The sequence below is a fragment of the Puma concolor genome, chromosome E2 (assembly GCF_028749965.1).
Source record: "Puma concolor isolate L17-30 chromosome E2, mPumCon1.1.hap2, whole genome shotgun sequence".
In the NCBI taxonomy this organism is placed as follows: Eukaryota; Metazoa; Chordata; class Mammalia; order Carnivora; family Felidae; genus Puma; species Puma concolor.
This window is the reverse complement of record NC_141681.1, coordinates 50137267-50163433: the sequence shown is the minus strand read 5'-3', so window position 1 is coordinate 50163433 and position 26167 is coordinate 50137267. Positions and strand designations below refer to the sequence as shown.

The 26167-nt window shown below is 52.2% G+C and overlaps 1 protein-coding gene across 1 annotated transcript; it reads left to right on the top strand.

The window, feature by feature from the left end:
- Positions 1–1122: 1122 nt before the first annotated feature.
- On the top strand, positions 1123–24386 carry PHLDB3 (pleckstrin homology like domain family B member 3). The gene is made up of 16 exons (XM_086689969.1): positions 1123–1275; positions 1786–2183; positions 2856–3038; positions 3259–3396; positions 4745–4873; positions 5111–5272; positions 6019–6129; positions 6291–6374; positions 6733–6843; positions 16435–16534; positions 16702–16792; positions 16875–16962; positions 17292–17348; positions 21792–22011; positions 22629–22714; positions 23961–24386. Exons 2-16 carry the CDS (start codon positions 1923–1925, stop codon positions 24093–24095), a joined length of 1956 nt encoding a protein of 651 aa, XP_086546095.1. The 5' UTR covers positions 1123–1275; positions 1786–1922; the 3' UTR covers positions 24096–24386.
- The last annotated feature ends 1781 nt before the right edge of the window (positions 24387–26167 follow it).

The window sequence follows — 26167 nt, the reverse complement described above, 5'->3', positions numbered from 1 at the left end:
GACCCAGGATAAGGTGCTCCACTTCTCCGCGCCTCAGTTTCAATCTGTAAGATAGAAATAATACTAATAATAGGGTGTCATGACGACCCAAGGAATCCACATGTATGAGGCGCTTGGCACCCTCCCCTCATGGCCGGGTTCCTATCAGTGGTGACAATTATTGTAACTATCGTTTGGAATGATCTTCCAGGCACTTCCTGGCTGCGCCAGAGTGACAGCATGTCTAATGGTTAAGAACACAGACTTTCCAGAGAACAACTCCAGCTTTAAGATTAACAACATGTATAGGGGCGCCTGGGTGGCGCAGTCGGTTAAGCGTCCGACTTCAGCCAGGTCACGATCTCGCGGTCCGTGAGTTCGAGCCCCGCGTCAGGCTCTGGGCTGATGGCTCAGAGCCTGGAGCCTGCTTCCGATTCTGTGACTCCCTCTCTCTCTGCCCCTCCCCCCTTCATGCTCTGTCTCTCTCTGTCCCAAAAATAAATAAACGTTGAAAAAAAATTAAAAAAAAAAAAAGATTAACAACATGTATAGACTTTGTGCACATTTGTCCCTCTCAGCCTCAGTTTCCCCAGCTATAAAATGGAGATGGTAATCCCTTTCTCATTAGGCTACTGTAAGGATGAAATTAACGTGTATAAAGTGTTTAGCACAGCTCCTGACATCCAATAATCCTTTCTCACGTGCCAATAATTTTCCTGTTTTTGCCCAGAGAGGAAAGGGTCTGGCTGAGACCTTTAACCTCTGCCCTCCACCCCATAACAGATGGGGGGGGGCACACTTTCCCGGTCTGTGGGCGGGTCTCTGACTCAGCTCAGGGCACCCCCTCCCCTTGCCCAGCTCCCCAAACCGGTCGGAGCCCTTCTAAAGGGCTCATTAGAGGGGAGAGGCCCCTATCTCCCTTCCCCCCCTTTTCTTTCAGGATTCCCGGGGTCTGGGCCTTAGGGAGGCATTTATACATAGGTGATCAAGACGACTAGCCCTTTAGGGGACAGGAACGGGGGGTGCTGGAGGCAGAGTGGGGGGTCGCGATGCTGGGTTTTCCAAGGGTGGGGCCGGTGGGGCCGGGATGGCCGGATGCCGCGGCCGCGGGCGGGGCAAGCTGGTCTCTCCCTCCTCCCTCGGGAGCTGTTGGACCTGTTGTCCCCCCCTCCACTTCCGGGCTGCTGGGGAGGGGGACAGAACAGCTTCTCTCCTCCCTCTTCCCCAGCCACCTGTCCTCTAGACAGAAAAGGCAGCGCCCGGAGCGCAGAGGGAAGCGCGCCGAAGCCTGAGCTGGTGAGGGGGCCGGGGCTGCGGGGGAAGACGGGGCTGGAAGCTCGGCCTTCTGGGCGCCCGGGGGAGGAGGGAGGCTGCAGTTTGGGAATCTAGCCCCGGGGAGGAGCAGAGGACGCAGACTCTCGGTTTGTGTAGAGAGGGAAACTAGGAGCCCCGACTCCCGGATCCCTGAGTGAGAAGGCAGGGGCGCTACTCCCTCCTCAGGTAGAGTCGGAGCCAAGTCTACCAGGCTCGGGAAAGGAGGATACGGGAGTCCGGACGCCGGAGTCCCGGAGGGAGAAGGAGATGGGGTCGCTCTTGGGTGGTCTAAGGCATTGTGAGGGGCTGCCGGGAGGGTCCGAGGCTAGACCCTTGGGTAGGAGGGAGAGGCCAGTAGGGGGCGTGCTAAGACCCCGACTCAAATTCCGGTCTGGCCTTCGGGGGTGTGGCGCCCTGGGAGCCATCGAACCCCGCCCCCAGAAACTCCAGGCCACGCCTCCGAGTGCTCAGTTCCAGTCTTTGATCTCCTAGACCCGCCTCCTGGAGCTCTTTTCCACGCGCCCGAGCAGTCGGGAGCTGCTCTGGCCTCGTGGGCCACACCCCCACGCTGCCAGACCACGCCCCCGGAACGCAAGGGCCAGCCCACTCCGCCGGAGCCCGAAGCGGCCATGGGGACGCCGAGCGGCCCGGGGGAGGGGTGCCAGCCGCCTCCGGTACCGGAGTGCGACGCGGAGGACCGGCCCCATGGGGCTACGCAGCCCCAGGTGCACGCGGGGGACACCCACAAGCCGGAGGCGCCCGAGGTCCCCGAGGCCCCCGAGGAGCCCCAGAGAGTGAAGGAGCTTCCCAGCGGCCGAGGAGCTGAGCAGCAGGCTGAGGAAGAGGAAGAAGTGGGAGAAGGCAGCAGCACGGAGAGCAGCCGCGACGCGGTGAGGGACCTGGAGGGCGAAGGAGGGGTCACGGGGGGACCCAGAGAGAGGCACTGGCGGGTGACAGAGGGACAGGTATAGAGAGACCCGGAGACAGGGAGACAAGGACAAGGACCCAAGAGAGACAGAGACACAGACCAGAGACAGAGGCTCAGAGAGATGAGGATAGAGACACAGACAGAAACCCAGAAACAAAGGACAGAGATGCTCAGAGAAACAGAAATCTTGAGAAAGGAAAATACTCTGAGAGGGACAGACATAGCGATTCAGAGATAGAGACTAAGTCGGAGAGACAAAGCCCAGAGAAACAGAGGGAAAGACTCAGACCCGGGGGGGGGGGGGGGGGGGCGGGGAGAGGGAGAGAGGCAGAGAGACAGAGAGACAGAGAGAGATCCGGGTCTATGAAAACGCAGCGCCGGGAATGGGACCTGGGTATGGAAAAAGGCACCTTCTTTGAGTCGGCCACATACCCCCTCCCCTATTGCCAGCCCCTGGGCCTCCTCCCAGGTGGGGGGACACCGCACCTACACCCTCCCCCACTTGAATAACCGGGCGTGGCGACTGACTGGGGCTGATCAGGACCCCCAGTCCGGGGAATGCGGTGGGGAACGGACCTACCCGGTGGCTGAGGGGTGAGGCCTCCCCTCTTGACCACGCACCCTTCAACCTCAGGGGGAGGCTCCGCCCCCAGCACAGATCCCAGCCACGGCCCCCGCATCCACCCAGCCTGGAGAGAAGGTGCGAGGGGCCGCGCGGCGGCTTCGAGAGCAGCAGCTGGAGGCACTGACCCGCGTGGCCCTGATGGAGCAGCGAGTGAAGGAGCTACAGCGCCAGAGGAAGGAGCTGAGGATCGAGGTGAGGCCGCGGACCTCGTGGGAAGTCTGGCCCCAGCTCCAGGGAAGCCCTCAAGGCCAGGCTGCCAGGCCTTTCCTCCTGCAGAATCCAATTCTTAGGCCTCCGGTCCTATCCTCCCTCCGAATCCAAGAGCTCCGATTCCCAGGCGTCCGAGTGCCCCGCCTCCACACCGTCCTCGGACCCAGGCCTCTGGGCCCCAGTCCTTGCATTCTCTCCACAGATGGAGGTGGAGGTAGCCCTTCTGCGGGGTGAGCTGGCTGGGGAGCGAGTGGCTGCCCGGCGCGAGGAGGAGCAACTCCGGGAGCTGCTTGGACAGCAGGTGGAAACGGAGCAGGGCAGCCGGGAACAGCGGGAACAGGTCTGGTCCTGCTGGACCTTCACCACCAGTTTCCTTCCTGTGGGACGGATATTCCTGGTGGTGCTCCTGGGACCCGAGCCCCAGGGTTATCCCCGTTCCCCAAGTGGGGATACTTGGTCTGGGTGGGGTGGGGAATGGGCAGATGTAATTGTTTTCCTTCTCCCTCCCTGACCGTGATTCTAGAACCTGACTCACGGCAGGGGTCGGGGGGGGGGGGGGGGGGGGGTTGCAGGAGTGGGGTCTTCCTTCGCCCGGCCTCTTTGGTCTTTAAATGTCATACTGGGAAAAATGTCAAACCAACAAACAGAATAGTCAGATGGTGGCCGTGTGGTTGTGCCCACCGGCTTCAGCAGTGATTAATCGTCCCGTTTTGTTTTCTGTCCCCCAATTTGCTTCCCTATCCCCAGTTTTAAACACCGATCCCAGCTATGATATTGTATGTAAATTCTTTAAGAACCTATTCGTTCTCTTTTTTTTTTATTAAATTTTTAAAAATTTTTATTTATTTTTAAGAGAGACAGAGCATGAGCGGGGGAGGGGCAGAGGGAGAGGGAGACACAGAATCCCAAGCAGGCTCCAGGCTCTGAGCCGTCAGCACAGAGTCTGATGCTGAAGTCAGTCACCCAGGCGCCCCTCATTCTTTTTTTTTTTAAGTTTATTTATTTACTTTAAAGTTTCTTTATTTATTTTGAGAAAGAGAGAGCTCAGGGGAGGGACAGAGAGAAAGAAGGAGACAGAGAAACCCAAGTGGGCTCCACGCTGTCAGCACAGAACCCGATGCAGGGCTTGAACCCACAAACTGTGAGATCATGACCTGAGCCAAAATCAAAAGTTGGATGCTCAACCAACTGAGCTACTCAGGCGCCCCCTAAGTTGATTTATTTTGAGAGAGAGAGCGCGCAGGGGAGGGGCAGAGAGAGATTTCCAAGGAGGCTCTGCACTGTCAGCACAGAGCCCAACGTGGGGCTTGATCCCACAAACCATCAGATCATGACCTGAGCCGAAATCAAGAGCCGGAGGCTTAACTGACTGAGCCACCCAGGCGCCCCTAAATGTTCCCTGATTTTTGAGGCTTACCTTAAACTCCTCCCACCCAGGAAGTCTTGGATCACCCCTGTAGAAATTGCTCCCGACTCTCGATTCCCGGTCTCTGTGCCCCACTGCCCTGATTGTCTCAGTCTGTTCTGAGTGTAATGGACCCAGCCGTTACAGATAGACAGAACCAGACAGATAGGGTCCCTGCACTCTTGGCCCTGGCACCCAGGCAGGCTTCTGAGTTCTGGCTGGGCTGGCCTCTGTTTCACTTCCTGTGTCCAGACTGTGGCTCAGAGCCCGGCTGTTGTTTCAGGAACAGAAGCAACTGAGCCAGGAGCGGGATCGGGTGGAGGCTCTTCGCCAGCGACTCCAGGAGGCCCAGGGACAACTCGACTCACAGCCAGAGGACCAGCGTGAGCGACTTCTGCAGGGGGTGCAGGAGGTGAGGCTCCTCCAGATACACTCGGGGACCTGGGGTCTGAACCGTTCTTTCCTTCGGACCCAGACGTCCAGGCCCTCAGTCCCCTCCTCCCTCCCTTAGGAGTTCAGGCCCCAGCCCTGTAAGCCCCAGGACTCTGGAGGCTAGACCCCCAGGTCCCTCTTACCTCCTTGACCGGGACTCCTGGCCCCGGCCCACTACCCCCTGGGCCCCAGTCTTTTTTTGCATTCCCACCCGCAGATGAGGGAACAGCTGGATGTGGCCCAGCATGCCTATGAGGACCTAGAGTTCCAGCAGCTGGAGCAGGAGAGCCGGCGGGAGGACGAGGACCGGGACAGCCCCGGGGCCCGGGCACTGGACCCCAAGGTCCGGGAACTTCAGGCCAGCGTGGCGCAGCACAGGGTAAGTCGGGCCGGGCTGACCCTGCCTCCCCCGCTGCTGCCCTCTGTCTCCTCCATTCCACGACTGGCCCTTTCTCTGTCCTCCTTTCCCGCCTGGGTCCCGTTCTTTGGAGCAGGGACAAGCGTTGATGTTTATGGAGCATTTACTATGTTCCAGGCACGGTCCTAAATGTTTCATGAGTCTTTGCTCATTGAATCATTCAAGAATCCTAGGAGGCAAACCTTACCTTCTTTCCACTTTATAAGTACAGGAACTGAAGGTCAAGGTGCTCGAGTAATCTTTTCCAAAGGTCACTCAGTCTGTAGAGGATAGAGCTGGGATCTGAACCTACTCGGTCTTGGCCACTGCGTTCTCTGCCTCTCAAACCCAAGTCCAAAAAGAGAACCCTGCCGGCCCTCTCTGGGAGTTTCGTATTCAAGGGTCGGACAGGTCCTACTGGAAAAAGTGACATGTTTTGACTATATTTAACACAAAGTTTTCTAAAGTTTTCAATTAGAAGGGTCTGACATGGGTCTCCTTTGCCCACCTCCACTTCTGGATCTTCTTCCTGTCACTGTCTCTTCTCCCTTCCTGTCTCACACAGCTTCTGTCTGTCTCCGTTCTGTCGCATCCTGTCTCTTTTCTCTGCATCTTTCTCTTGGGGGTCTGTCTCGGTCCCGGGCTCTCGAGGAGGACTTGGCTCTGTGGGAGCCAGCCGGGAGCCCTGGGGCAGCTGAGTGACCAGGTCACTCGGGTGTGCCCTGCAGCGCCGGATCCAGGTCTTAGAGGAGCAGCTCAAGGCGCTGGGGGAGCAGATGGCAGCTGAGAGCAGGGGGCTGAGCCAGAAGAAGGAGGAGGCCCTTGAGGCCCTGACGCAGGTAAGTCCTCCTGGAGGCCTGTGCAGCTGTCCTCACGTCCCTCCGGGGGCATCCCGTCGCCACGCGGCCCCCCAGGATGTCTCCTGGCGTCAGGGAAGGCTGCTGGGACATCCCATTTCGACTGCGATATGGGAAGTGGTGATCACTTTGCTCTCCCTTAGGAACGGAGCCGACTGCTCCAGCTTAACTGCCTTCAGGGAACCCCTGGAGGGGACTTCTCTGAGTCCAGCCAGGCCCTCACTAAGGTAAGGGGATGTCCTGCACCTGTCAGCCCCTCCCCCCTCAGACCCAGGAGTCCAGGCCCCCAGACCCCTTCTCCCTTGGGATCTGCATTTCTCAGCCCCCTAAATGCGTTTACCTTTGGGACCCAGGAGTTCAGGCCCCGGAGCCCCCCCTCCACCCCCCCCCAGGGGACCAATAAACAGTCTCTGCCCAGAGCCCTTGTTCCCTAAGACCAGGGTCTAGCTCTCTTGTCACCTTGAGCCTTTGTTTCTCCGTCTGAGAGATGGGCTGACGCTGGAGCCATGAGCCAGAGCACCTGGGAACTGGTGGGTCATCTGTGATCTTTGTGGCTCCCATTAACCTTCCGCCCCTCTCCCGAAGCTCCTGTTCACCCAGAAGACAGACCGCCAGCTGCTGGTGCTGCAGGACCCCGCCGCCCACACCGCCACTGCCACTTCTTCCTGCCTCTTCTCTGTTCACAGCTCTCTGCAGGTACCTTCCCCCCCATGTCTTCCTGTCACTGCGTCTCCAGACCTTTCACGGTGGCTCTCTCTGCCACGGGGGCATGGGGGACAGGGAGGCGTGATCGAGGGATATTTTAATTTAATTTTTATGAGGCTCAAGCTTCCTGTATTGATTTTCTTTCTTCTGCCTGATATCCCCCCCTCCCCCCGCTCCCCTGGCAAAATGGAACTGGCTGCCTCCAGGAGGACATTTTATTTTTATTATTATTTCAAAAAATTAATTAATTCCTTTTTTTTTTTTTTAATTTTTTTTTTTTTTCCAACGTTTATTTATTTTTTGGGACAGAGAGAGACAGAGCATGAACGGGGGAGGGGCAGAGAGAGAGGGAGACACAGAATCGGAAACAGGCTCCAGGCTCTGAGCCATCAGCCCAGAGCCCGACGCGGGGCTCGAACCCACGGACCGCGAGATCGTGACCTGGCTGAAGTCGGACGCTTAACCGACTGCGCCACCCAGGCGCCCCAATTAATTCCTTTTTTAATAGAATTTTTTTTTCATTTAAATCCACATTAGTTAACATATAGTGCAGTAATCATTTCAGGAATAGAATTTAGTGGCTCATCATTTACATTGAACACCCAGTGCTCATCCCAACAAGTGTCCTGCTTAATGCCCCTCACCCATTTAGCCCATCCCCCTCCCTCCAGCACCCCACCAGCAACCCTCAGTTTGTTCTCTGTATTTGTTCTCTGTATTGTTCAAACCATCTCTTACAGTTTGTCTCCCTCTCTGTTTTCTTATTATTTTTGCTTCCTTTCCCTTATGTTCATCTGTTTTGTATCTTAAATTCCACGTATGAGTGAAATCGTGTATTTCTCTGACTAATTTCGCTCAGCATAACACACTCTAGTTCCCTCCACGTAGTTGCAAATGGCAAGATTTCATTCTTTTTGATTGCCGAGTAATAACTCCATTGTATATAGATACCACATCCTCTTTATCCATTCATCCGTCAGTGGACATTTGGGCTCTTTCCATAACTTGACTCTTGTTGCTAGTGCTGCTATAAACATGGGGGTGCGTGTGCCCCTTTGAAACAGCACACCTGTAGCCTTTGCATAAATGCCTCGTCGTGCAATTGCTGGGTCGTAGGGTAGTTCTATTTTTCAGTTTCTGAGGAACCCCCACACTGTTTTCCAGAGTGGCTGCACCAGTTTGCATTTCCACCAGCAGTGCAGAAGTGTTCCCCCTTTCACCCAGGAGTGCATTTTAAAAGCAGCATTTTATTTATTTATTTATTAAAAAAAAATTTTTTTTCAACATTTATTTATTTTTGGGACAGAGAGAGACAGAGCATGAACAGGGGAGGGGCAGAGAGAGAGAGGGAGACACAGAATCGGAAACAGGCTCCAGGCTCCGAGCCATCAGCCCAGAGCCCGACGCGGGGCTCGAACTCGCGGACCGCGAGATCGTGACCTGGCTGAAGTCGGACGCTTAACCGACTGCGCCACCCAGGCGCCCCTAAAAGCAGCATTTTAAAAGATTGATAAAAAGGCCTCCTCTCTCCACCCCACTGGCCCCAGCCCCCCTCCCTGGCACAGCTACTTGTTTCTTGGGTACCCCTCCTTCCAGCTCTCCCTAACACTGGGGGTCCCCACTTATTAACGGGTTACAACATTCGTTGAAGGGGTTGTTGCTAACTCTTCAAAATGAAACAGAGTAGAGAGTGTCAGAGGTGGGCACGGGGTAGGGGTGAATATTAGGTGAAAAGCTTTGTTTGAGGGGCGCGGTCGCGTCGTAAGCGCTTAGACATTGGCATATCACGTAAGCGTTTTTTTTTTTTTTTTTTTTTTTTAAGTGTGTGGGGCGCCTGGGTGGCTCAGTCGGTTGAGCGGCCGACTTCGGCTCAGGTCATGATCTCGCGGTCCGTGGGTTCGAGCCCCGCGTCGGGCTCTGTGCTGACAGCTCAGAGCCTGGAGCCTGTTTCAGATTCTGTGTCTCCCTCTCTCTGACCCTCCCCCGATCATGCTCTGTCTCTCTTTGACTCAAAAATAAATAAACGTTAAAAAAAAAAAAAAATTAAAAAAAAAAAAAGTGTGTATATCAGCCACTCGTTGGCTAACTTTTTTTTCCCTAACTTCACACTCTACCATGGAGATTGTTTTCCACTGATACGTTTAGAGCTGCTCATCATTTTTAATGACTCTAACGACAACAGTATAAGCAATAGTAATGGTGACAGCTGACATTTGTTGAGTCCTTGCAGTGTGCCAGGCACCGTTTTATTTTATTTTATTTTTTTGTGTTGTTTTTTTTTTTTTTAATGTTCGTTTATTTTTGAGAGAGAGGGTGCGCGTGAGCTGGGGAGGGCCAGAGAGAGAGGGAGACAGAGGATTCAAAGCGGGCTCTGCGCTGAGGGGAGAGCCCGATGCTGGGCTTGAACTCGGGAACCATGAGATCATGACCTGAGCTGGAGTCCAATGCTTACCCGGCGCCCCCCAGGCACTGTTTCAAATGCTTCGCATGGATTCACTCATTTGGTCTTTGCAATGATACTACTAGGTGGGTTCTTGCCTCCATTTTTTTTTTTTTTATAGGTGAAAAAATGGAGGCAGGGAGGTGAAGGTAGTTAACTCACTGGAATGCAGCAGGGATGGGATTTGAATCCAGGCACTGTTTTCAGTGCACTAACCGCTCCAGGCTCTGGTGGGGTACAGAGGTCTACACGGCGGGGCATTGAGCCTGACCTCAATGGGGCTTTGGGGATTTGAGGCCTCTGTAGTTTACGCAGTGCTGTTGTGAATACCCGTGTGTGCATGTGTCCTTTTTTGTACACACAATGATACCATTAGTTAATATTAATTATTATTAACGTTATTGTATTGTCTGATATAATTATATGCAGCGTGTAATATGTAATATATAGTATTTATTAATCAGTAACAGTAATGATTTTTCAAAAAAAATTTTAAGGTTTATTTTTGAGAGAGAAGGAGAGAGTGTGAGTGGGGGAGGGGCAGAGAGAGAGGGAGACACACAATCCGAAGCAGGCTCCGGGCTCTGAGCTGTCAGCACAGAACCCGATGCGGGGCTCAAACTCACAAACAGTGAGATCATGACCTGAGCCAAAGTCAGATGCTCAACCGACTGAGCCACCCAGGCGCCCCAACAATCATGATTTTTGAAGGCTTAAGGTAGGCCAGGGTCTGCTCTAAGCCATTTTATCTTATTTATTTATTTATGCACTCATTCATTCATTCATTCATTCATTCTTTTTAAGTAGCTCCACGCCCAATATGGGGTTTGAACTCACCACACTGAGAGCAGGGGTCACATGCTCTACCCAACTGAGTCAGCCAGGTGCCCTCTAAGCCATTTTATCATTTCGAAGCTATTATTTGGGAGTGAGAAGCAGTCATATATTGGCAGTGTGACATGGTACCATCTAATACATATATCATGAAATAAATCTATCTATAAAAAATATTTCCTTCTTTGCTCAGAAGAACCCCCAGAAGTAGGTCCCATCATTATCTGGGTGAAGGGTTTGCAGCTCTTCCGTATGGGAAATGAACTCTCCAGCTGGTTCCCCTGGCAGCCTGATAAAGGTGAAGTGACATCTGGGTTGCCAGGCAACACGACGTCGAGTAATTATGATCCTTAGAAGTAAATTGCATATCTATAAATACTTGCTGGGAGGCCCCGTCCATTCCTATGGAGTTATTACCTGAGCTGTTGGCTCCCGTGGGTCCTGTACCCACTGCGTGGATCTCATACCCGCCTTGCGCCTGGATGTCACCTGGGGGAACGTTCCAGGCCCTCTCCTGGGTGTTCTGCACGAGGTCACTCACATCATCCTTGCACCAACCGCAGCAGCAGGATGGTGGGACGGCGCTCACTTTACAGAGAGGAAATCAAGCCTGAGAAGACAGGAATTGCCAAGGTCACACCCCCAGGAAGTGGCCGAGATAGCTTTGAACCAGGTCTGCCTGTTTCCACGGCCCATGCCTTTCAGGAGGCAAGGGTGTCTCAGGAATCCTTCAGAATCCAAGTGGGCAATGTGGCTAATACTAGCTCGGAGGGAGCAGCTGGGGACCCCCAGCCGGGCACAGCTTGAGCCCGGGGAGTATTTATTTACTCAGCCAGGTAAACAGACAAATGAAGAGTATTAACCAACAATACCCTTCCTGGCTCCTTCCTCTCTGTGCCTCCAGGTCCTGTTAAATCCCTCCCAAGTCCAACCCTCCCCCCACCTTTCCAGGCTCACGCGATAGCTGAGAGTCCTGACCCTGCTTGGGTCCAGCTGTTCTCCCACTTCCTAGGTGGTTGAACTGAGACATGTCTCTTTGCCTCAGTTTACTTAGCGGCCGAATGGGAATCACAGAACCCACTGGTTAGTGGCTAAAGTGCTCAGCATGATGCCTGGCACGCAGTAGGTGTTCGGTGAACGTGCTGCTGTTACTATGATTATAATTACAATTATTAGTGGTATTATAATTATTAGCGCCCTTCTTCCGCCTACTCCCACCCTCATCTTTGGTTTGGGGACCCTAGACCAGCCTCTTCATTGATAGCTCTCTCCACCTTACTTTTTGTCTCCCAGCAGTCTGTTTCCCACACAACAGCCGGTGATCGCGACCCCTCCTCCTTCAGTCCTCCCCACCAAAAGCTGTCAGCGGCCCTCTGGGCCTCCTCACCTCAGCCTATGAGTCCTTCCATGATGTGGCCCCTGCCCGCTTCTCACCACTGTCCCCCATACACGCTCTGCTGAGCTGCAGGAGCGCTGACCTGCCAACATCCCATACTTGCTCCTGCCTCAGGGCCTTTGCATTTGCTGCTGCTTCTACCTGAAACACTGTTCCCCTCAGTCTTCCCTGGCCAACTCTCATTCTTTGGGCCTTAGGGTCAGCATCCAGACCCACCCTTCCAGTTGGAAGATGATCCTCCTTTCTGACACCTTGTTATCTTTACTCACAGCAATTTTTTTTTAATTTTTTTTTTTTAACGTTTATTCATTTTTGAGAGACAGAGCATGAGTGGGGAAGGGACAGAGAGAGGGAGACACAGAATCGGAAACAGGCTCCAGGCTCTGAGCTGTCAGCACAGAGGCCGATGTGGGGCTTGAACTCACAAACTGTGAGATCCTGACCTGAGCCGAAGTCGGACGCTCAACCGACTTAGCCACCCAGGTGCCCCATCTCACAGCAATTTCTGATGATGCACTTACTTGTATGATGGTTTATTTAGTTCCTACAACATAAGTGCCATGCAGACAAGGCTTGAGTCCACCTTGCCAACTCACTTCCTCAGTGCCAGGTGTCTAAGGTCTCAGCGAGGATGTGCTGGGAACATCTTTTGAAGCAAGGAAAGAGTGAACAGACATGGGCTCAGTTTCCTCCCTGTGAAGGGGAACGAAACTTTCCCAGCTCCTTGGGCTTTTCCTTTTTTTTTTTTTTTATGTTTATTTATTTATTTTTGAGAGAGATAGCATGAGCGGGAGGGGCAGAGAGAGAGGGAGAGAATCTCAAGCAGGCTCCCTGCTGTCAGCACAGGGCCCGATGAGGGGATCGAACTCACAAAGCCGTGAGATCGTGACCCGAGCCAAAGTCAGACGCTTAACCAACTGAGCCACCCAGGAGCCCCCCTGTGGGCTTTCAGAAGTTTAGGTAAGTCTGCAGAGTGCCAGGTACATCGTTAGGCATATAATGAGCACTTGATAAAGACTCGAAGTTCTTATTTTTTCAAACTTAAAAAAAATTTTTTTAAATGTTTATTTTTGAGAGAAAGAAGAGAGGGAGTGAGAGCGTGAGCCAAGGAGGGGCAGAGAGAGAGAGAGAGAGAGAGAGAGAGAGAGAGAGAGAGAGGGTCTGAAGCGGGCTCTGTGCTGACAGCGGACAGCCCAATGCGGGGCTCGAGTTCGCAATCCTCAAGGTCATGACCTGAGCCACCCAGGCGCCCTGGAACTTTTTTTTTTTTTTTTTTTTTTTTTGGTTAGAGATAACAGTGTAGAAAATCACGTGGAACACTTGCACAGCTTAATGATTACATGGGAACATTCTGGAACTGCCAGCTATGTCAGGAGGTAGACCCAACAGCTGCTCCAGAAACCCGCCGCATGCCCCTGAATGATGACCCCCTCCGCCTCCTAGAGAATGGCCACCAGCCTGACCTTTACAGTATCTATAGCCTCTCTCTTTGCTTTAAAGTTCTGTCAGTTAAGTGTTTGTCCCTACACACTATAGTTTAGTCTTCCTTTTTCTTTCTTTTCTTTTCTTTTTTTTTTAAGTGGCTGTATGCTTTAAGTCTTTATAGACTTCCCCCTCTGTTTCTTTTTTCTGTCCCCTTGGCAATTTACTTGGGGAGGAAACCAGATGGGCGTTTTGTGGAGTTTCCCAGGCAGGGTTTGCTGATTGCCTCGTGGGGGTCATTGTCACCTCTCTGCCTCTTTGTATTTCCTGTAAAGTTGACTGTGGGGCCCTGAGCAGATGCAGGCTCAGCTTTGTGCTGGGCGCCGTGCACCTGTCTCTCTTTTTCTGGCGTGGGTGCCTCCATCTTTCTGAGGGGTCTCAAGTGCTAAAATTCTAGTCTGTTCCTCTTCACCAATTCATTGCAATACTTCTGTCGAGAGACTTGCCTTCCTTTACTGTTATTAACTCACGGATTAAATTTTTTTTTTTAATGTTTATTTATTTTTGAAGGAGAGAGAGACAGAGTGTGAGTGGGGGAGGGGCAGAGAGAGAGAGAGAGAGAGAGAGAGAGACAGAATCCGAAGCAGGCTCCAAGCTCCCAGCTGTCAGCACAGAGCCCGACATGGGGCTCGAACCCATGAACCAAACCGCGAGATCATGACCTGAGCCGAAGTCGGATGCTTAACCGACTGAGCCACCCAGGCGCCCCACAGATTAAATATCTTGATGAGTTGTGATCTACAGCAGTGAGTACCCTTGCTGGTGCTCAAATTATGCCGTGTATTGTTTTTATTATTCTTCTAAAAAATCTTTTATTTTGGGGGCACCTGGGTGACTCAGTAGGTCAAGCGTCCGACTCTTGATTTTGGCTCAGATCGTGATCTCACGGTTGGGAATTTGAGCCCTGCATGGGGCTCTGCGCTGACGATGCGGAGCCTGCTTGGGATTCTTTCTCTCCCTCTCTCTCTCTCTCTGCCCCTCCCCTGCTCAGGCTCTCTCCATCTCTCAAAACTAAAAAAAAAATAAACATTAAAAAAACCCACACATCATTGTTTAAGGAAAGGTTTTATTTTGGGGGCGCCTGGGTGGCTCAGTTGGTTGAGCGTCCTACTCTTTAGTCTTGGCTCAGGTCATGAACTTGTGGTTTGTGGGAACTGCTTGGGATTCTTCTCCCTCCCTCTCTCTCTGCCCCTACCTCACTTGTGCACATGTGCATGCTCTCTCTGTCTCAAAATAAATAAACTTAAAAAAATAAATAAAAATTTTTATTTTTAAGTAATCTCTATACCCCACATGGGGCTCAAACTTACAACCCCGAGATCAAGAGTCACCTGCTCCACTGGCTGAGCCAGCCAGGAGCTTTTATGATTATTTTTTTTTAATGTCTGTTTGTTTTTGAGAGAGAGACAGAGAGAGAGTGCAAGCAGGGGAGGGACAGAGAGAGAGGGAGACACAGAATCTGAATGGGGCTCCAGGCTCAGCTGTCAGCACAGAGCCCCACGTGGGGCTCGAACTCACAAACTGTGAGATCATGACCTGAGCTGAAGTTGGATGCTTAACTGACTGATCCCCCCAGGCGTCCCAAGGCGCTCCTATTTTTATCATTCCTTATTATCTATTCAGAGTTGCTGTTTTTTCTTTCTTCTTCTTTTTTTTTTAAGTTTATTTATCTTGAGAGAGAAAGCAGCAGCAGCATGGGGGGGGCGGGGCGGGGCAGAGAGAGAAGGAGAGAGAATTCCAAGCAGGCTCCGCACCCTGAGTGCAGAGCCCAATGTAGGGCTCTATCTCTCCAACTGCAGGACCATGACCTGAGCCAAAATCAAGAGTCAGACACTTAACAGACTGAGCCACCCAGGCAACCCTGTTTTTTCTTTTTAGAATGATTTCATTGTTCTTTCTTTTTCTTCCTTCCTTCCTTCCTTCCTTCCTTCCTTTCTTTCTTTCTTTCTTTCTTTCTTTCTTTCTTTCTTTCTTTCTTTCTTTCTCTTTCTTTCTTTCTCTTTCTTTCTCTCTCTCTCTCACTGTCAAATAAGTTTGTCTTCATTTTTTAGTAACTTTTTATTTTGAAGTAACGTAAGACTTACAGAAAAACTGCAGAAATAGTAGAAAGAATTCCTGTACACCTGGCATTCAGGTTCTGTAATTAACATTTTACCACATTTGACATTTGCTTTCTTATCCTTTCTCTCCATACACACACACACACACACACACACACACACACACACACACACTTTACTATCTTTCTCTGCAGCATGATTCCCCTTTACCCTAAACCCTTCCTACATTTATTACCTAGGGTCAAGGTCACTCTCTTATAAAACCACAGTGCACTGATCAAATTCAGGAAACTAACACTGAGATAATACTAGTAAAATAACCAGATCCTATTCGTATTTTGTCAGCTGTTCCACCGTTGTTTTTTCTAGCAAAAACCAAAGTTTTTTCTGGTCCAGGAGCACAGGTTACATTGGGTTGTTATGTTTATTTATTTAAAGCCAAAATTCCCCTTGTTCAACGTTTGAAGGGTATGGCAGGATATTCAGAGAGATGACTCTCCCACCCTTGTTTCCATCCATCAGTCCACCTCCTGGGCACAGCCTGGGTTACCAGTTTATTTATTTAGAGAGAGAAAGAGATAGAGCGAGCAGGGGAGGGGCAGAGGGAGGAAGACAGAATCCCAAGCAGGCTCCGTGCTGTCAGTGCAGAGCCCGACACCAGGCTCGAACCCACAAACCGTGAGATCGTGACCGGAGCCAAAATCAAGAGTCAGCAGCTTAACCACCTGAGCCACACAGGTGCCCCTAGAGTTCATCCATTTAAAGTGTACAATCCAGGGGCGCCTGGGTGGCTCAGTCGGTTGGGCGTCCGATTTCGGCTCAGGTCACGATCTGTCGGTCCGTGAGTTCGAGCCCCGCGTCGGGCTCTGGGCTGACAGCTCAGAGCCTGGAGCCTGTTTCAGATTCTGTGTCTCCCTCTCTCTCTGACCTTCCCCCATTCATGCTCTGTCTCTCTCTGTCTCAAAAATGAATAAACGTTAAAAAAAATTTTTTTTAAATAAAAATAAGGTGTACAATCCAGTGGTTTTTAGTATATTCACACACAGAGTGGTGCAGCCATCCCCACGATCTGTTTTACAGCATATTCATCACTCCCAGAAGAAACCCTGAATCCTATAGCTGTCACCCCTCAATGTCCTCCTCCCGCATCCCCTGGCAACCACGAATCTACTTCCTGTCTCTAAATCTGCCGTTCCGCGCCTTGCCCTGTGTGGTCCTTGGTGACTAGCTGCTTTTCCCCAGCATCACATGTACAGTGGCTTTCTGATAGGAGCCGAGTAGCTACTGGTTTTCCTTGGCGGTCCTCTGGCTTAACAGTTGAGACTGAGTGCCTCTTCCTGTGTGCATGGGCCTTGTGTGTTTGTTTGTAGGGCTCCATCGGCCTCCAGAGGACTGGAAGCCTGCCCCGGAAGAGGGGAGAGAGAGCGAGCCAGAGGGGATCCCCCCGACCTCTATCCCTCCACTGTACTGGTGAGGGTCTCCCCGCACCTCCCCCCCCCCCATTATTCCCACGTACCTCCTTCCCCACCATCACCCTTCCCCTGGCAACGATGGAGGAATCTGGATGCCTGTAAGGGGTGGGGGGTGCTTAGACAAGGGAGCATCCTGGTCCCCTAGCCCCAGCCCTTCTTTTCCAGGACCCCTGCAGGCCTCGGCCCTCCCAGCAACATCGGAAGACTCTGGAAGACACCCACTCTATCAGCTGCTGAACTGTGGCCCTGGGAACAGGTGAGACGTCAGGGAGAAGGTGGGGAAACGGGAAGAGGCCAGGCCACTGGAGCCTGCCCTGGTCTCTGTTCCCTCCTCCCAGCTGTGGGGCCCTCCACCCAGACATCGCCCGCATGGAGCGGCTCCTGCAGCAAGCTGTGGCGGAAAGGGAGCGACTGCTCAAGGCCAGGGTGAGACCCCAGCCCCTCCTGCTTAGGGTCAGGAGATCCTACTCCAGCCCCTCCTCCCTCAGACCCAGGAGTCCAGGCCCCCAGCCCCTCCCGTTTCAGACCCAGGGATCCAGGCCCCCCAGCCTATCCCCCCTCAGACCCAAGGGTTCAGGCCCCCCAGTCCCCTCCTCCCTCAGACCCAGGAGTCCAGGCCCCCAGCCCCTCCCCTTTCAGACCCAGGGATCCAGGCCCCCCAGCCCATCCCCCCTCAGACCCAGGGATCCAGTAAGTTTTCCCCCACTTCTTATTGGTTAGCATCCTCATTTGAGTCCTTCCTCCTGAACCCACAGGAAGGGATGAGAAGAAGCACAGAAGGTTCCTCAGGCCCTGTTGTACCTGCCATCATGGTCAGTCCACCCCTGCCCTCAGCCTCACCTCCCTGCTCTGTTTCTGCCCTGGCCTCTGCCCTTTATCTCACCCTCTCCTCTCCTCGAAAGGCATAGAAAAGGGACCTTGGCAAGGGGAGGGGAACTAAAAAGGCCTGGTTTCTGTTCCCACTATATCCATGACATGTCCTCGGGTAACATGCTCTACTTCTCTGTGCCTCAGTTTCCTCTTCTATAAGTAGGTGACAATGTCAGCAGTTACTGTAGAATGAGGGCAACTATATGCCGAGGCTTTTCAAAACTTTTAAAAATGTGTTTGATTTTTTAAAAAAACTTCACTATACAAATATTCAAGCATATGCAGAGGTAGAATAGATTGATAAGCCCCTGTATGGGGCGCCTGGGTGGCGCAGTCGGTTAAGCGTCCGACTTCAGCCAGGTCACGATCTCGCGGTCTGTGAGTTCGAGCCCCGCGTCGGGCTCTGGGCTGATGGCTCAGAGCCTGGAGCCTGTTTCCAATTCTGTGTCTCCCTCTCTCTCTGCCCCTCGCCCGTTCATGCTCTGTCTCTCTCTGTCCCAAAAATAAATAAAAGTTGAAAAAAAAATTAAAAAAAAAAAAAAAAAAAAGATAAGCCCCTGTATACCCAACATGCAGCTTTGGTGATTATCAGTCTTTTTTCTTTTTCTTTTTTTTTTTTCCTTTTTTAAAGATTTTTTTTTCTTAAGTAATCTCCACACCCAACGTGGGGCTTGAACTTACAACCCCAAGATCGAGAGTTGCACGCTCCACCAACTGAGCCAGCTAGGCGCCCCAGGGATAATCAGTTTTGAATCTTGTTTGACTTGCCAGCTTTGTTTTACTGATCCCTCACCTACTTCCCATCTTGCACTGGAATATTTTAAAGCATTTTTTTTTAATGTTTATTTATTTTTGAGAGAGAGAGAGAGAGAGAGAGAGCATGAGCAAGGGAGGAACAGAGACAGAGGGAAACACAGAATACAAGCAGGCTCCAGGCTCTGAGCTGTTAGCACAGATCCCAATGCAGGGTTCGAACCCACAAACCATGAGATCGTGACCTGAGCTGAAGTCCCTCGCTTAACTAACTGAGCCACCCAGGTGCCCCATGCACTGGAATATTTTAAAGCAAATTCAGACATTGTATCATTTCATCCGTACCTCACTGTGTATCTCCAATAGGTAAGTTCTCTTTTCAACATAACAAAAATCCCATTGTCATACTTTATGAGATGATTAATAATTCTGTAACATTCTAATGTGTGATCCATATTCACATCTTCCTAATGGTCGCCGAAATGTCTTTTTATGGTTGGTTATTCAAATCTGGATCCAAACAAAGTACACACAATGCGTTTAAAATGTCTCCTAAATCTCTAATACTAAGAACCCTCTTGGGGCGCCTGGGTGGCTCAATCCGTGAAGCATCGACTTCGGCTCAGGTCATGAGGATCTCCAGGTTCACGGGTTGAGGCCCCGCCTCAGGCTCTGTGCTGACAGCCTGGAGCCTGCTTTGGATTCCTTGTCTCTTTCTCTCTCTCTCTCTCTCTCTCTGTCTCTCTCTCTGCCCCTTCCCCATTCTTGCTCTGTATCTCTCTCAAAAAATAAATAAAAACATTAAAAAAAAAAAAAAGAATCCTCCCTCCCTACTTTTTAAAAAATGCCATTTATTGGTGGGAAAAAAAAATTGAGTCATGTATCCTGTAGAGTTTTGCATATTCTGGATTTAGCTGACTGTTCCTCATTAAAATTTTATTTTTATCTATGCTAATAGCATGAATACAAATGCTTTGCATTGGGGGAAGTGAGGGTCGCCCATTGTACCTCTGGAGGCCCAAGCGTTTTCTCTTGCTGAGAAGACTTCGAATCTTATTCTATACTTCTCCAAGTGCACCGATCGAACCATATTTTGTGAATTTATTTTTCCCATAAATGATCACTTTGTTCCCAACCTGCCTTTTGTTTTCTCAACCATCTGTCCTTTCCTTATTATTATTACTTTGTTTTCAACCAATATTTGAGCGCCTACTGTGTGGTAGACCCTGGGGTATGGCAGTGACCCAAATGACAGTCCCTGCCCTGGGGGAAGCTGGCTTTTAGGGAGGCACATCGAAATAACACCAGCATCAATAAGTAAAATAAACAGCGTGTCAGGGGCTGATAAGAGCCAAGGAGTAAAATATAGCGGGAAGGGCAGTGGAGCCTTCGGGCTGTCAGGCATGAGCTCTGCCTCATTAAAAATGAAGCAGTCCTGCTTTGGAGCATCATCATTTATTCATCAGCCCCCTGCTTTGTGCCTGGTCGCGCCTCCCCCACCCCCACCCCAGTTTCACCCCAGGCCGCCTTCTTGTGCGCATGCGGAGCTGGGACCCTGAACAAGAGCTCGAGAGCTTGTCCTTGAAACACCCTCGTGAGGAGGGTGCTGTGATAGCTCCGAATTTCAGCACAGGGGAACCGAGGCTCCTAGAGGGGCAGGGGTTCCGTGGGGGTGACATGGAGGGGCAGCGGTGGAGTCGCGAGTCCCGAGCCCGTCTATTCTCCTGGATTGGGGCCCCGCTCTGCCACGTCCTACCTGGGTAACCTTGGTGAGTCACTGCCTGTCTAGAAGCCTCAGTTGCCTCATCTGGGAAATGGGGACAATAGACGGTGTTTTGGTTTTGGTTTTTATGTTTTGTTTTTGTTTTGTTTTTGAGAGGAAGGAAGGTGATCACCACTGTGATCACTTCCCACAGTGCTGAACACGGAGTGAGACCTTTCATACACGTTGGTGACCGTTAGTGTAACTGTCTGGATTTGGTGACAGGACCCATAGAAGATTCCAGGCCCCGCTGGCTGACCTTGTAACTGCTTCTTCCCCTCCTATGCATTCCTCCAGCTCCTCTGCACCTGCCCTCCACCTTCCCCATCTCCATGCAGTGAGTCTCCTCTATTTCTCAACCCTCCTTGCCTTACTTCCGTTTCCTCAACTCGTTTTCTCAGCCCTTGATACCCAAGGCGTGGCCCATGGGCCAGCAGCACTGACCCCTGGGAGCTTGTTAGACATGCAGAACCTCACACCCACCCCTGACCGAACCCGAGGCAGCATTTAAAAAAAATTTTAATTTAATTGTATTGTTTTTATTTTAGAGAGAGAGAGAGCAAGCATGTGATCGGGGGAGAAGGCAGAGGGAGAGAGAGAAAGAGAATCTCAAGCAGGCTTCACGCTTGAGAAGGGACTCCATTCCACGACCCTGGGATCATCACTCCAGCTGAAATCAACCGACTGATTTCAGTTGGGACGATCAACCTACTGAGCCATCCAGCCACCCTCCCCCCTCCTCCCCTGTGGCTGCATTTTTTTTTTTTTTTAATTTTTTTTTCAATGTTTATTTATTTTTGGGACAGAGAGAGACAGAGCATGAACGGGGGAGGGGCAGAGAGAGAGGGAGACACAGAATTGGAAACAGGCTCCAGGCTCTGAGCCATCAGCCCAGAGCCTGACGCGGGGCTCGAACTCACGGACCGCGAGATCGTGACCTGGCTGAAGTCGGACGCTTAACCGACTGCGCCACCCAGGCGCCCCTGTGGCTGCATTTTTAACGAAATTCCTAGGGGGTCTGCCTGTGCGCTCAAGTCTGAGACACAGTGCTCTGAGCCTCAGCGTGACTGTGGGGGATTATACCATTCTTTGCAGGGAAAAGAATAGGTGCGATCAGGCTGGGCCTTACGAACAGTAGACACTTTCATTGCCTTAATTTTTTTTCCCTTCTATGGCCGCCAGAGATGATCGCTGTGCTTGGTGAATCCTGGCTCTGTCGGCTCTAGCTGTGTGACTTGGGCCTAGTGACTTAACCTCTCTTGAGTCTTGGTTTCCACATCTATAAAATAGGGGTAATAATGTACTTACGTCCCAAGGGAGTTTGAGGGGGCCGAGGGATTGTCCCTATAAAGCGCTTAGCACAGGTAAGAATTGCTGATTTCATCACAAGAATAACCACAATAGTAGTAGAAACTGCTCTCAAGTATTGATCACTGACTTGGTCCCTGTTGCACAGGATATGAGGGTCCCACTGGGCTCCCTCACTTCTCTGACATAGCTCTTGTGTTTCAGAGTGAACTCTAGGGGCGGGAAGACCTGGATTTGTGTTTCAGCTCTGCCACCTAGAAGCCCTGTGATACCTCGGGTGGATTATTTTATATTTTTTGTACCTCAATTTGCTCATCTGTAAAATGGGGCTCCTAGTAGCCCAGTTCCCAAGGGCAGTCCTGGGGAGTCAAGTTGTTGCTGCTAGAAAGCCCTGGGCAAGGTGCCATGGTCCAGAAACGTAGCTGCCGGATCACGATCATTCTCATGATGGCCACTCTGGATATTGCTGTTGAAAGGCTGTGGCGGGCCTCACAGGTGAGCTGCAGGACCGCCCCCTCCCTGACCCTTTGATGTCAGCCGCCCCCTTCTCTTCCTTCCTCAGGCCCCGCCCACGCCCCCACCCCGCCCCGCAGGCCCCCGGGTCTTGGATCTCAGGCAGCACCTGGAACGCTGGGGCCACAACCCGGAGAACTGCCCGCACGTGAGGGTGTCGGGGGGCTGCTGCCGCGGATCCCTGGTGAAGATGGGCGGCCGCATTAAGACCTGGAAGAAACGGTGGTTCTGCTTTGACCGCCAGGCGCGCCGCCTGGCCTACTACGCCGGTAAGCCCCGCCTGGCCGCCTGGGACCTGGGACCCCAAGACCCTGGAAGTGGCCACAGCGGAGGCCTTCCCCACCGGACGCCTAAGAGACACCCCCCCCCCCCGCCCCCTTCTATCTTAAGCCCACGAGTCTGGCTCCCCAGCCCTAGGAGCAACCTGGAATCCAACCCCCCAGCCCTCCTCGGTAACACGGGTGACAGTTTCATACAATTCTGGCCCCCCAGACCCCATTTCCCTAAGACACCCGGGAAGAGTCCGAACCGACATTGTCCGGGTCCTCCCCCACCCTCAACACCCAGGGGTCCAGGCCCCTCACCCTCCCTCTCCAGGAGAGCCCATGATTCTGAACCTCTCCTTGAGTCTCTTTTCTTCTCCAAGACCAAGGCACTCAGAGACCTAGGACTCCAGCTCCCCAGACCCCATTCCCCAGTCCTGTCAGTCTCCCTTCCAACCTCAACATTCACCCACCTCCCAACCAGGGTATTTTAGGGACCTTCAGACTCTGTCACCAGTCCCTCACCCCAGCACCAGTCTCTGGACTTGGGTCCGGCCATCCCCGCTCTGACGCACAGATGCAAACCTCTCACTGGCTGTTTCTCCCTCACCTCCCTCCATCAGACAAGGAAGAGACCAAGCTCAAAGGCGTCATCTACTTCCAGGCCATAGAGGAAGTCTATTACGACCACTTACGCTGTGCCTTCAAGGTGAAGCCCTCGTGTGGGACCCCCCTGCCCTCCTGGTCAGAGCCCCTGCAGTCAAACCTTAGCTTGTCCCTGGGAAAGGCCACCCAGAGATTGCACCATCAGGGTACTCTACCCAGCACAAGAGCCCACCGGTCATCTCACTGTAGCAACCAAAAATTAACAGCCCAGTCTCTGGCTCTCTGCCACTGTTACTTGTCTTGGGGCAAAAAAAAAAGATCTAGAGCAAAAATTTGGCAGGCTCTGATGCCAAGCTGGGAAGGAATAAATGACTGAAGACGGCAGGGTGAGGACCCAGGCGGCCTGGGACCATCTTAAGGAGATGATCGTTTCTCAGCCTCTGCCCATAGTTGCCAAATGGGAATGGGCCACATGGTGTCACTTCATACTCTATTACCCTAGAGGACTCAGGAATTCGAAACTTGTACAAGTGCAGTGCCAGAAATGTAAATGTTGGCAACTGGTATAGTATTTAGAGAGCTCTGGAGAGCAACCGAACATGGCCTTTTATTTTTTAGGAATGTTTATTTTTAAGGGAAGGGAGGGAGAGAGGCAGATAGAGAGAGAGTGGGAGGCACAGAATCTGAAGCAGGCTCCAGCTCTGAGCTGTCAGCACAGAGCCCGACTCGGGGCTCGAACTCACGAACCTCGAGATCATGACCTGAGCCGAAGTTGGACGCTTAACCGACTGAGCCACCCAGGCGCCCTGACTATGGCCTTTTAGAGCTTAGATTGGAACCCCAGCTGTGGGACCTCAGGAAAGTGACTTCCCTTAGCCAGCTTTATTTTTCTCACCTCCAAAATGAGCATAGTTCAACCCCGTTTCCTCAGAGTTGAGAAGGTTAACAGCAGGCAATGGGCGTAAGGGATTTACTCAGTTCAGGGCTGGCAAGTAGGTACTTAATAAATGGAGTGTAGATACTAGTTTTCCCCAGTGACAAACCAGGAGAACCTAGATTCTGGAAAGGGGAAATTTGAAAGCTTGTATTTCTAATATATAGGGTAGACTACAAAGGGGACATGAATCCTCCATCTAAATTCCTCCTGCTCCCCAAATTCGAAGCCTCCAAATGTTAATTCGTTTGGTTTTCATAACCCAGTGAGGTAGGTAGCATTATTTACGAAGACAGATGGGGGACTTGGTTCAGAGAGCCTAAGTAACGTGTCCAGTGCCACACAGCACATAGGTAGCAAGGCTGGGATTCGAACCCCAGTGCCCTCGTAACCACCTTCACTCTGCTTACTCCAGAGCCCCAACCCTCGCCTGACGTTCTGCGTGAAAACCTACGAACGCCTCTTCTACATGGTGGCACCGAGCCCCGAGGCCATGCGCATTTGGATGGACGTCATCGTGACCGCCGCGGACGAGAATCACGCCCCCTGAGGGGCCCCGCCCTCCCGGGGGGCGTACTGGCGAGGCTCCGCCCCCGCCCCGCCCGCGGCCTCGCCTGCTGTTGAAAAGCCCCGGGCCCACCCCTTCGGAACTTCCGGGAATCCTGCAGGTGCCGCGGCTCGGCGGGCCCGAGCCGCGGCGTTTGGGGCTGCAGGTGCCTTCCCGCTACGGGAAGCCAGCCTCAGGGGCCCTGCCCCGGGCAGGAGGAAGATTGCAGGGGCGGGAAGGAACTATTTATTGGTGCTCCTGTGATACCGAATTAAACACGGAGGAAAACAGTGATTGCTGCCGTGGTTTCTAGCACAGGCGTCCTGGGCCCCTTCCTAGGCAGGATGTCCGAGTTATAGGTATCTCTGAGCGCGAAGCATCCCACGGCCGGTTCTCCTCTCTTTAGGAATGGAGGACTTCATGATTAAGGTCAAGGCGGGGAGAAGGAGGTGGGGAGGCATGCGTCTTTAGTCTTTGGTAATTTTGCTATTTTCAGTTTGTGGGACCCGCCCCCCCCTCCCGCTTCCACCCTTTTTGACTTGACTGAGCTCTTGGCAATTTCTAGGAACTTCTAGGCTCCTGGCCTCCAGGCCTTGGCACATAATTATTCCCTGTACCCTGCCCTTGACCAGCTAGCTCCTCCTTCCTCAGGTCTTCTTTGGGATGTCCCCTCCTTCAGGAAGCCCTTCGTGGCTCCCTCAGCTGGGCCAGGCATCCCACTTTGAGCTCCCCTCTCCCATCCCTGAACACCCTAGGTCATCACTGGTAATGGGTTTGCGTCCCTTATGGACTGGGAGTCCCATGAGGTCAGAACCAGAGGTGTCCTGGTTACTGCCATGTCCTCAGCACCATAGGACACGTTTCATTCCATGAAAGTGGAGGAAAAATGCTTCCCTTTCACCTCTTGGTCTTTGTTCATACTGTTCCTTTTGCTTAGGCACTTTTCCTCAGTCCACCCTACTACTCATCACTTAGGTCATAGCTCAGGTGGTTCCTTCTCCAGGACGCCTTCCCTGACTTTCCGGGCTGAGACAGGTGCTTCCTCTGGGCTTCCTCTGTGCCAGCCCTGATCACTCTGCCTGTGCTTCTCCCATCACAGCTTTGAAGACACTGGGTCCTCACTGCTGATGAGCGTGTCTTCCTGTGCTGAATGGGAGTCCCAGGAGGCAGGGGTTGGGGCTGTTTGGGTCACTACTGAGTCCTTGGCACAAGCTCTAAGTGCAAACAAGGTGTTGAAGGAATGTCTGCTAGCTGAATAAACTGACGAGAAAGAGCTGCTGAGGACTGAGGGACAGTGGAGAACAGTCAGACAAAGGGCTCTTCATTCTTTAGATCTTCCTCAAGGTGCTCCTCCTTCAGGAAGCCCTCCTTGATCCACAGTCCCCTGGGATCACTCTGGCGTGGACCACTCACCAGAGTGTAGAGACAGGTCTTCACCCACTGGGAAGACCTCTCTGGAAGTAGGTACTCAGTCCCTCTGGTCCCCATTTCCCCAGGACCTAGGTGTCCCGTTGCAGGATTTTTTGAGGATCCAGATGTGCTCCTGAGTCCTGGGAATGCAAACACCCCAATCCTCAGGCCCTCAGGGATCCCCGGTGTCCCTTGGCCTTCACCTCCAGGTGCGAGACATCTGGATTCTTGGATCAATCCATTCCCAGCCCCTCTACAAACTGAATGCTCACAAGAGCTGGAATTGTTAATTTTCTCTCTCTCTCTCTCTCTCTCTCTCTCTCTCTCTCTCTCTGTGTGTGTGTGTGTGTGTGTTTTGGAAAGAGAGAGAGAGAGCACATGAGTGGGGGAGAGGGACAGAGGGAGAGAGAGGATCCAAAGCAGGCTCTACACTGAACGATGAACATAGAGCCCGACGCGGAACTCGATCTTACAACTCTGGGGTCATGACCTAAACTGAAATCAAGACTCAGACACTCAACCAACTGAACCACCCAGGCGCCCCCTTAATTTTCTTTTTGAATTTGTGTTTTGTAGGTGAGGTAGGAAGAGATATCATGCATTGAGTTGGAGGGATTGGAACCTTGGCTCACACAAGGTTCCACCTCCTGCCACCTCCCACCTCC

Excerpts from the sequence above, each read along its gene's own strand:
- PHLDB3 (XM_086689969.1), top strand. The coding sequence starts at position 1,923 with ATGGGGACGCCGAGCGGCCCGGGGGAGGGGTGCCAGCCGCCTCCGGTA. Across the intron at positions 3,397-4,744 it reads GCCGGGAACAGCGGGAACAG|GAACAGAAGCAACTGAGCCA; the intron begins GTCTGGTCCTGC and ends CTGTTGTTTCAG. Across the intron at positions 6,844-16,434 it reads CTGTTCACAGCTCTCTGCAG|GGCTCCATCGGCCTCCAGAG; the intron begins GTACCTTCCCCC and ends GTTTGTTTGTAG.